The following is a 10,986-nucleotide window of genomic DNA, read 5'->3' on the forward strand; positions in this document are numbered from 1 at the left end:
TCGATATTTCTTGTTTTTTTTTATCGTCTGTACGATAAGACATGGTGAAAACTTTAATCTAAATTTCAATATCGTCAGCGATTTTTGTTGGAGTGCAGTACTTAATAAAAAAAATTAATAGATACAGAAAAACTCCACGAAACATTTTGCATCTTTTATAACGACTGATTTTTTTTCTGAAAAGGCAAACTGAGTTCCAAGCCAGCAGTTTTTGTTGTGACTTTTAAGTCACAAAATTCATACGGAAGAGCACGCAAAACAAAAAGTCACTATCAATATCCAACCAAACCGAAATCGATTTCTTATCAGATCGCGATTAACGTGCTTACTATCAGGCAAATGTATTTCGAATCTCTTGGTCGCAAGTGATGAGTAACAGCGTTGATTTACCGTCCGAACGTCATCATTTTCTGATATTGCATAAATTTGTAAATTCAAGAAATATATTCTAATAAACTGTTTTTGTTATCAAATGCACTTACAAATAATATTCTCAAATAATCAAACAGTCATGAAATTCGGATAAAACTGAACTATTTGTCACTACCACACAACAGTCACTATTCATTTCGGTTTTTCCGGCTGGGAACTGCCATATGCAACTGCCTGCTCGTGGATCGGATAGTGGGGCGGATAGTGTTCTGGCGGATAGTGTCCCGGCGGATAGTGCCCTGGTGGGTAGTGATGTCCTGGCGGATAGTGTGGATGATTCCCTGGCGGTGGCAGCAAGTGAGGCGGTGGAAGGTGCCCCGGTAGATGCACTCCTCCCGGCTGCAGCGGTCGATGCGGATAGTTGGGATTCATATTCGGCGGAAAAACGGTATGCGAGATGGGACCCTCGTGTGGGTTGTGGGGCAGCTGCTGGCCGTGCGGAAAGTTACCATGCTGATCCGGATAGTACGACATCTGCTGGCTGCTTGATGGGACGCGTACCGAAGGAATGACTGATAAAGTGTTGTACAAATTACATTTATAGGAAAGTCCTGTTTCTGTTCACTTAGTGGTGAGATTCTCTCTTTCTTTACTTGAAACAAAGATAACAGAGCCCTTCTTCTAAGCAAGATAACAACGATAAACCTCTTATCTTCAAACGTTATCAGACGATTCGTAGCGTCGGTGATTTTGTTTTCGGTAACTGCGAAATTTGTTTATCAAGCGCAAAGCTTCGGATTTAACGACACTCTTCACGCGTAACAGATGTGAGTTGTTTCTATTTTCAGCTATGCATGAGCAATTTCCGACAAATGTCTCAATCATCGTTTCCGTTTTAGCAGCTGCTGAGCCATGGTGGAAGTTTTGCAAATTGCTTTAATGAATTAATTTGCTGTTCCACAAGCCAAAGAAACAAATAAATAAACAAATATCTTGAAAACACGCAAACACGGCTCGGGGGAGGCCCTAGAGGAGGCTCCGAGGAAATCCTGTTCGTTTCATGCCAGCAGCGAATTTAAATAGGCCACAACACCGAGAGAATGAATTTTACTCTTGAGTCGTAGCAAAGAGCTGGCCGTTTTGGAAGAATAATTTCGTTCGTTACACCACAAATAGAAAAATAGGGATTTAGTAATCAGCGTATTGCTGCTTCAACTCAGGGAGGTAGTTGGGAAATGCTGACCTAGACGATTTCTCTTTTTGTGGGTTATCCGTGATCCGTTTTCTAATATGTGTAAAATAAGGAGATTTTTAGAAAAGGCACTTTTTGAGATATTTCATATTTTGTGACAATATAAAAAATGTGACCCAGGATTTTTTTTGCAGTGTATTTTTTTCCTAGAACCGCACTTTTATAACTTACAACTTTGCTGAAGACACCATTTCAATCAAACAAGCCATTTTTCTGACAAAAAATATTTTAGTCAAATCAATAGCAGTCGTGAGTCTACATGAAGAACTGATATTATAGGATGACCTCTTCATCAAAAAGGAACAACTGTGCATAGTATCAGCGAAAACGGAAATGATCGATCAGGATCGAATTGCGAAGTAGCGTGGACTTGCTCAATTAGCAACACTGCATTGGTTTGACAGATTAACGAATCAGCTGGTCGTAAATGTTTTTGCTTGTGATTTGGATTGGAGAAATAAGGTAAGTTTGTTTTACGATTTTGACGTAACATCTTGTGTTTATGGAACCTTTGTATAGCATGGTGAATACATGAAATCGCAATCTGAACACGAAATAAAATAAAGGACACATAACCAATAGAGCTTGCTTTATTTATAATCCGGAAATATTGTCAGTCTTAGAGCAGCGCCTCTAGTGGTCGCATTTGAGATGTTTTGACAGCTATTTGTTTGGAAACCATGGACCTATATACGTACGAATATGCCACTCATAGAGGAAAATATTTACTAATCACTGTTTTGTTTGCAATGCTATGTTTTTAACAGCTGGTTTAATAATTATTTGAACACTTATTATAAGTTCTAAACTAGTTTCTGAATAAATTTCTCATTCGTGATCATGAATCGGAAGAAGCTGCTAAACATAACCGATCAGGAATGGTAAAAAATGATAAAAAGTCGAAGCAACGAAATGTGATGAATTACAGTTTGGAGGAAACATAAGCAACTTTACCAGGGTTTTCACGTTCACTAGTGATCGTAGGTGAAAAGTCACTTATCTCTATTCACCTCACAGGGCTGAAAGTTTCATCTCGATACGTGAAGTTCAAAGTTGTGCTAAATGGAAGATAAAAGAAGAAAAATAATACTGCACACTCACGTTGAAAACCCGACGTGGTCCGCTCAGAAAATGGCAAACCACTAAAATTTTCCGCATCAACTGTACATGATGTGCTCAAACATTTCCAAAAACGGATGACCGTGACCCGGGAAGCGTCGTAGTGAAGAATGCGACCTACAGCTGAGCTGGAAGGTGTTGAGGGCAATCAAAGTAAACGAACGCAGTACGCTCGAATCGGGATATCGCAAAAAAATATGATAACGTTTGCGGTAAAAAAATGGACAAAAATTGCCGATTTTTCGTTAAAGTTAAACCTTTAATCGCACTGGCGAAACTACTCGCGCATCATCAATCAAAGTAACCCACGAGCTAGTAAAAAAAATGACAGCTCTATCAGTCAAACTGTAACTGGGATGGCGAAAAAAGTGAAGCTACTCCGTTCAGAAGTGTGCGCTTTCAAAGAACGGTACCCCGCCGCCCGCGTCAAAAACGGACATCGTGCGGCATTTTGTGGACGCCGGGTATGCCGTGACGTGGCAGTGGTGATGGACGACGAGACCTATCTCACCCTGGATGGCAACGACTGGCAGGGTACTTCGTATTTCACTTCTCCCACGAAGGAAGTGAGCTCCGAGGTGAAATTTATTTCACACACCAAATTCCCAAATAAGGTGCTGCTGTGGCTGATAATCAGCGAGAAGGGGATGTCAAAGCCGCTCCTCTTTCGCTCCGGGCTGGCCATGAACGGGGAAATTCATAGTACGAAGTGCTTGCCAGAAGTTGCGTCGTTCATCAAGAAATACCATTAGGGCGAAGATACGGTGTTCTGGCCAGATTTGGCGTCGGCCCATTACTCGAAGCGAGCGTTGGAGGAGATGGAGCAGCTGAATATCGATGTTGTACCGAAGTCGGCTGCTAGACCAGGAAAAAAGACCGCGTGCGAAGTAAAGAATGTACTTTTTGTATGAGACGCAAAGTGCAATCCAGAGCCTGACAAAGTCATTCTAAATTGACAATTATCAGGTTAGAGTGACGCTTTGACCCGTAACTTTCAAGTGAAAAGCCTTTGTATCATTTTCGAGCACTTCGTGAGTCACATGTAACCCAGTCGAAAGCTCTTGCTGTGATTCTGATAACTGAAGGGCTAGAAATTGACCCAAATGCTTTTCAATTGAAAGCGGAGATTATCACCATCACTCTCACATGACGATTCTCAATTGAAAATGACAATGAACGCCGACGGAGACAGAAGGCTTCCATACAGTACTTCACGCATATATATGGAAGAAATATTGGTCGGAACTTGCGTAACGTATTTATTGGATGCCGTTGCCGTTCTAACTACGGCTTGCGGTGTTAGAAAACCACCATCAAACGACGTGATGCGGTGCTAATTTCAATTGAGACGCTGAAGGGAAGGAAAAAGTCACTCTCTCCGTCGATTGAAATAGTCATTAGTTTCATTTGAAACGATCCGATGAACAACAGACGGGAAAGAGTGAAAGAAGTGATTCGTTGACAGTAGCCGAAAGGAATCAAGTGAAAATGAAACTGTTCGAATCGAAATTACAGCGCGAGTATATCAGTTTCATTGTTTTGTTTCGAAAATGTAGAACCCTGGTGCAATCTATTCTCCCTAAGAAAGGTTGAATGTGCAGGAATGTCAGTGATTTTTTAAAGCGAGACGGTGAAGATTTTTAAGGTCTCGGATGAAGTCGCGATTGGCAAGCGTGGACATCTACTGTACGAACTTGAATGCTATGTGGATGAGAAGGTGATGGACGCATCGTCCGTCGCAGTACTTGTGTGGTGAAGTGCGTAAGTGTGATGAACTTTTGCCTCACCGGTATGGCCACCTGAATCAGAAGAACCTTGTGCGGCTCATTAAAACTGGCATGGTCAACGGAATGGACAAAACATCGAAGCCGACAGACAATGATTTTATCGTGATTTGAGAATATGTCGAGGGTAGGCAGATCCGCAAGCCTTTCGAAAAGCGACATGTCGAAACACGTTCTAGAACTGGTTCTAGAACTGGATTTCTAGAACTGGTGCATACGGCCGTTTGCGGACCAATTACTCCTGTGAATCATGATGGGGCGAAGTATTTTGTTAGCTTTATTGGTAACTGGAGTCGGATCGCGGAAGTCTATCTTATAGCGACGAAATATGAAGTAATACGGTGCTTTGAGGAGCACACGGTCATCGCGAAAGCGCAGTTCGGAAAGCGAATTGCCTGTGTTCGCTGTGACAGCGGCGGCTAGTACTGGTGTTTATTCATAAAGTTCTGCCGCAAAAAGGGAATTAAGGTGAAGTACACCGCGTCGGAGCAGAACGAGCGCACCCTACCCTCGTCACAGAGGCTCGGTCGATGTTCGTTCACTCCGGCGCTAGCAAGGGATTTTGGATTGAAGCCATTGAAACCGCTGCCCGGTAAGTGCTCTGGAGCAGGGCAAACCTCAGATTAAGAAATGCCGGAATTGAGCAGGGATGTTGGAGGGTGACGATGCCTATTATTCCTATTCGACATACCGTTGTAACCCCTTAGTCGACCTAGTATCAGAACCCTTATGAGCAAATGTCATTATCATTCTTTGAGTAATATCATTATCAAAATGTTTTCCTAACCTAACCTAAAACTATCGAACTCTGTCTATATTTCTTCGTTTATTTGGTTCATCACGGCCAAACACGTTTCCCATTATTTTCGCTGATAAATTTGCATGAAAACTAATGATCTGGTAAGGAATTTGCAGCTGTGAACGAAAAACCAAGGTTTTTATTACAAACCAGACGATGGACTTAATGGTATACCCGCAAGAGTGCCTCTAGAAGCAAATTCTACGATTTATTAAAACACACAAAGATCCTGGTTAATTTTAACCGAATTGTACCGTGGCTATTTCATGAGTTCCGGATTCTAAATGAAACAAGCTTCGAACAACTGCAGAAATATTACGCATTTGATTTCTACAGTAAATAACAATAATAAAAAAACTAGCAACAATGCTCCGATTTGACAGATCGTCGACTCAACTGATCATGTTTTCGTTTGTGATTTGGATCGGAGAGAGAAGGTTAGTTTGTTTTGCAATATTTCTGTGACACGTATATGTGATACGTGACCATTTGTTTATTTATTTGTTTATTTGTTTATTTCTAAGTGCATCATCTGACATAAAGTCTTAATGAAAAAGGATAATCATTAAAAGTAACCAGAATTAGGGTAACCTACGTTTAAAAATATGACTAGGCACACCAAAATCAAAAAGATGCTCGACACTCGTGAATGTTCTCACACAAAAGGCAACAGGTTCATAATAACCATAGTTCGTGCGATGGAATTGGTTCAAAAGCATCGAAGAGGGCCTCAGCATACGTTGAGATGCACGGAAATTCATCAATGACAGCAACTTCGGGGAATCCAGTTCAGCGTTTAGAATCTTGGCAATGCATACAGCCTGTTGTACTTTGCGGCGGTGCTCTAGAGTGTCTAGTCCAAGCAGGCGGCAACGATCCGGGTAGGGTGGCAGATTCATAGGATCACGCCAAGGTAGTTCATTCAGGGCCAATCGGACGAAACATCTCTGTATACGCTCGAGGCGCAGGTTCCATGAAAGCTGGTGCGGACTCCAAACCACACTTACGTTTTCTAGTAGGGGTCGTACAAGTGAGCAGTATAAAGCTTTCAGACAATGGGGATCCTTGAAGTCACGTCCAATTTTTGCGATGAATCCTAATTGCCGACTTGCTTTCGAAACAATTGCAGCACGGTGTCTATCGAAAGTCAGCTTTCTGTCAAGAATAACTCCAAGGTCGTTGACGTAATCTACTCTGCGAAGCACTTCTCCGTCGACAGCATAATCAAACAGTATTGGCCGTTCATGTTAAGAGCTGAATGACCTTCTGGTTAAAAGCTCTCTAATAAAAATCAAATCAAATCAATTGGCCGTTCAATGCAGTGAAAGGTTATCACTTCTCATTTTGCAGTACTCAGAATTAGCGAGTTTAGTTTACACCACGTCACAAAGGTATTTAAAAGTGATTGTAGACGATAACAATCCTCGATGGTGCGAATCGTCAAGTAAATTTTTAAATCATCGGCATCAGATTAGTTTACATCTGCAACCCATCCCAAGTGCATCAGCAACGTCATTGAAGAAAATAATGAAAAGAAGCGGTCCTAGGTTACTACCCTGTGGTACGCCAGACTTGTTCGTGAACGCAGACGATACATCTGATCCAAGCTTAACTTGCAAAATTCTATTGCACAGGAATGATTCAAGCCATTTAACGAACCGTGATGAAGCACCAAGACGGGAAATTTTGTTCAGCAGTATCCGATGATCAATTCGGTCGAAGGCAGCTTTGAGGTCAGTGTAAATAACGTCAACCTGTACGTTTCGGTCGAGTTCAGAAATACAATTCGACGTGAAATCCATCAGATTTGTTGTTACAGATCGCCCAGGAACAAAACCATGCTGGTCCGAAGAAATGTAGTTGCGTGTGCAATTCAATACAATAGAGCTTACAATGATCTCGAACAATTTAGACGCAGCTGACAGATTAGTTATTCCACGGTAGTTTTTGACATTTCGTCGATCACCACTTTTAAAAACCGGAAACATATAGGAGTGCTTCCATACCTCAGGAAACTTCCCTTGAGCCAAAGATTGGGTGAAAATTGTGCAAAGTGGAGCAGCCAGAATATCAATACAACGGCACAAAAGAACGGTCGGTATTCCGTCGGGACCAACAAAGTACGAACATTCAAGTTTCTTAGCGGCGGTAGTAATCATGTCATGTGTGATTTCAAAAATGTCAAGATCAACAAGGTCGGCTGGCACATTAGCCGCAGCACGCCGAGCATCGTCATTTGAGGCACAATCCGTGGCAAATACTGAGGAGAAAAACTTCGCAAAAAGCTCACAAGAGTCAGAGTCCGAGCAGGATACCATTTCCTCCAAATAGACGTCCGAAGGAGTTGAGCGACTTTTCCGTTTTGATTTAACGAAATTCCAAAATTTTTTCGGATTTCTGCGCAAGTCTGTTTGAACTCCCAGAACATATGATTTGTAAAGACTAGAGTTTAACCGCCGATATTCTTCACTTGAGCGTTTAAAATTTTGTTTAGATTCGTAAGACCGCAAACGGCGAAGCCTGCGCAGGCATGCGTTTCGTTTACGCTTTAAAACTCTTAAGCTGTGGTTACTCCAAGCTGGAGTGGAAGGCTGTTTCACAAATGGTAAATTTCCTCTAAGCCATGAACCAACAACTGAGCAGAAGTTTGCTGCCATCAAGTCCACATCATTACTGTTCAACAGTGCTGGCCAGTCAATGTTTGAAATAAAAGCATTAAAAGCTTCAAAATCGAGTCTTCTGTAGTTTAATTACCGCCTCACGGGTGTGTCACTAGAACAGCCAATCGCATTGAAATTGTCAGGGGGGATGGTGTACATCAACGGGTAGCATCGGGGCAACACTCTCATCAACGGAGATTTAATAGTGCTTCATCTTTAGTCGGCAGCGAGGATAAAAAATTTGCTTTTAGTTTTAGGTCATAAAATATAATTGGCGTCGTTAAACATTAAATTGTATTTGTGCCGTGTCAAATAAATGATATGTGAAAAAAAATTAATAGTGCTTGTCATAGTATTTTCAAAATATAACAATGAAATTGATGATTGGATGCAATCGTTTCAATTCGACCAGTTACATTTCCAGTTCATTCCATTCGGCTACTGTCATCGAATCACGATAAACATTTTCACTGTGAATTAGTTTTGATCACGGGTTTTTTCTCATGTGGTATTAAACTAATCAGATCATTTCAAATGAAACTGATGACTGTTTCAATTGATGGAGAGAGTGATGGATAGAGAGGCCCTTCCCTTCAGCGTGTTAATTAAAATAAGCACCGCATCGCGTCGTTTGATGATTGTTTTTCTAATATTGCAAACCTCCGTTAGAACGGTTAGAACCACCCCTATGGCATCGCGCCATGTTTCAAGGGCTAACATCTCAACATATGTTTAAACGAGATAGCATATCACCGCCTCTTTTCATACATCTTTATCTTACTGCTGGTCTCCGTGGTTCTGTGGTTAGCGATGTCGGTCGGCTAGCTCTCCCACACGGTTGTGATATCGTTCGATTCCCGATCAGGTCAAGGAACTTTTCGAGCTGGAAATTATCTCGACTCAGCACTGGGGCACGGTGTATCGTTGTACTTATCCTACAACATGCAAAATGTGCTGAAAAAAATATCGATAACGAATGCTCTCAACTAATCTAGTTGATCGAGACCCGCATTAGCCCCCAGGCTAGCGTGCGATATTGTTGTTGTTATCTTTCTGCTGACGGTGGGCACAAATTAATTTGAGCCCAGGACATGAGTTCATTATCATTCACTGTTACTCGGTATAGGGATGCCAATGGCTCGGTTAGAACACTTCGAAAAGCAGTGTTGCCGGCCGAAGTTTTGTTATGTTCATTTCCACATTAAAAAACCAAATGAAACAACATATTATGTATACATTCATTATTCAAATGATCAATAGGCACGAAATGATAGGTAATCGTACTTGTATTATAGAAATGTCAAATATTCTTGCATAACAACTTTATAAAAAAAAAACACTTTATTGAAGGTGGCGTTAGAATTATTTCCACCAGTGAATTGCAAGCTTCCATAGCAGCGCCAAGATAAAAACTGTTCGTCCGATGCCATTTTTTATTAATCGCAATCTGCACTTAGAACAAGCTGTAGAAATAAAATACTGCATTCCAAATAAATTCTGTGCACTACAGGGATGACTATATTTTCGAGATAAAATCGCAGGGTATAGCTTACCTTCACCACTGTAAGGTAATCGATATTTCTTGTTTTGCTTATCTTCTGTACGATAAAGAATGGTGATAATGCAAATTGGTTTCACCGGAGTAACGATTTAGTGATAACTTTAATCCGTGGTAGTGCAATTTCATAAAAATTGGTTTTTTGTTGGAGCACAGTCTTTTCATGCCGATACCTGAATAATTTTGATAGTTCTTTAAAGAAGATTGTCTGGTCACAAAACATTTTGTTTCTCATACTACGACCTTTATCTAGTAAGCATGATCAATTTCAACTTAGGTTAGTTTGATCGAAAAGAATCCGGCAGTTTCTCTCTAAACACTTTTTCAGAAAACCGTTTCACCAAACTAAGCTCCATGTCAGCAATGGTTGTGATTTTCTAGTCACAAAATTCATGCCGAACAACATTGAAATAAACAGTCACTATCAACAGCCATTAAAATCGAAATCGTTTTCTTATCTGATCGCGACTTGCGTACACTATCAAGTAAATATTTTTCCAGCTTTTTTTGGTCGCGAAAGATGAGTTATAGCGTTGGTTTGCTGCTATTTTCTACACTTTTAAAATTAAGAAATGGGTAACCGAATTTCCAAATTTCATTCTTCTAGTAAACTTTTGTGTTATAATTCGAATCACTTATCACTTATATGTATATTAAAATATTCATTAGTCATGATCTTCGAGAAAAAATGCTTGGATTTTTCAACAGCCACTATTTGTTTATTTTCTCAGCTGGGGACCGCCATAGTGTCCTGGTGGATAGTGTCCTGGGGAACAGTGCCCTGGTGGATGGTGATGTCCAGGCGGATGGTAAGGTCCCGGCGGATGATGATGTCCTGGCGGATGGTGATGCCCTGGCGGGTAGTGGTGTCCAGGTGGGTGGTGATGTCCTGGCGGGTGGTGATGTCCAGGTGGGTGGTGATGTCCTGGCGGGTGGTGATGTCCTGGCGGGTGGTGCTGTCCTGGCGGGTAGTGGTGTCCAGGTGGGTGGTGATGTCCTGGCGGGTGGTGATGTCCAGGTGGGTGGTGATGTCCTGGTGGATGGTGATGTCCTGGTGGGTGGTGCGGCTTGAAGAGGGGCGGTGTAAGGAGCCCCAGTAGATGCACTACTCCCAGCGGCAGCGGACGATGCGGATAGTTCGGATTCATTCGGTGAAAAAACGGTATGCGAGATGGGACTCTCATGCGGGTTGTGGGGCAGTCTTTAGTAATAGCAATACTTGATAGGACGCTTTCCGAAGGAATGACAGAAAATGTGTAGTACATATCTCATTTATAGGAATATTCTGTTTCTGTTCACTAAGTGGTGTGATTGTGGTCATTCTATGAACAACCTCGGAGAATTCACAAATAAATAAAACACTGATAACAGTGCTGTTCTTTCAAGCAAAATAACAATGATAAACCACTTTTTGTATTGTTGGATTTGTTTCATCGTGATTA

The 10,986-nt window shown here is 41.5% G+C and overlaps 2 protein-coding genes across 2 annotated transcripts; both read right to left on the bottom strand.

Annotated features, from left to right (window-relative positions):
• Positions 1–425: 425 nt before the first annotated feature.
• On the bottom strand, positions 426–929 carry LOC129717648 (histidine-rich glycoprotein-like). Its single transcript, XM_055667713.1, has one exon. It carries the CDS (start codon positions 904–906, stop codon positions 565–567), a length of 342 nt encoding a protein of 113 aa, XP_055523688.1. The 5' UTR covers positions 907–929; the 3' UTR covers positions 426–564.
• A 9,283-nt stretch (positions 930–10,212) lies between these two features.
• On the bottom strand, positions 10,213–10,771 carry LOC129718647 (histidine-rich glycoprotein-like). The gene has a single exon (XM_055669624.1). The coding sequence runs from the start codon at positions 10,726–10,728 to the stop codon at positions 10,264–10,266; it is 465 nt and encodes a 154-aa protein (XP_055525599.1). The 5' UTR covers positions 10,729–10,771; the 3' UTR covers positions 10,213–10,263.
• Positions 10,772–10,986: the final 215 nt, after the last annotated feature.

This window comes from Wyeomyia smithii, chromosome 1 (genome assembly GCF_029784165.1).
Source record: "Wyeomyia smithii strain HCP4-BCI-WySm-NY-G18 chromosome 1, ASM2978416v1, whole genome shotgun sequence".
Taxonomy (NCBI): domain Eukaryota; kingdom Metazoa; phylum Arthropoda; class Insecta; order Diptera; family Culicidae; genus Wyeomyia; species Wyeomyia smithii.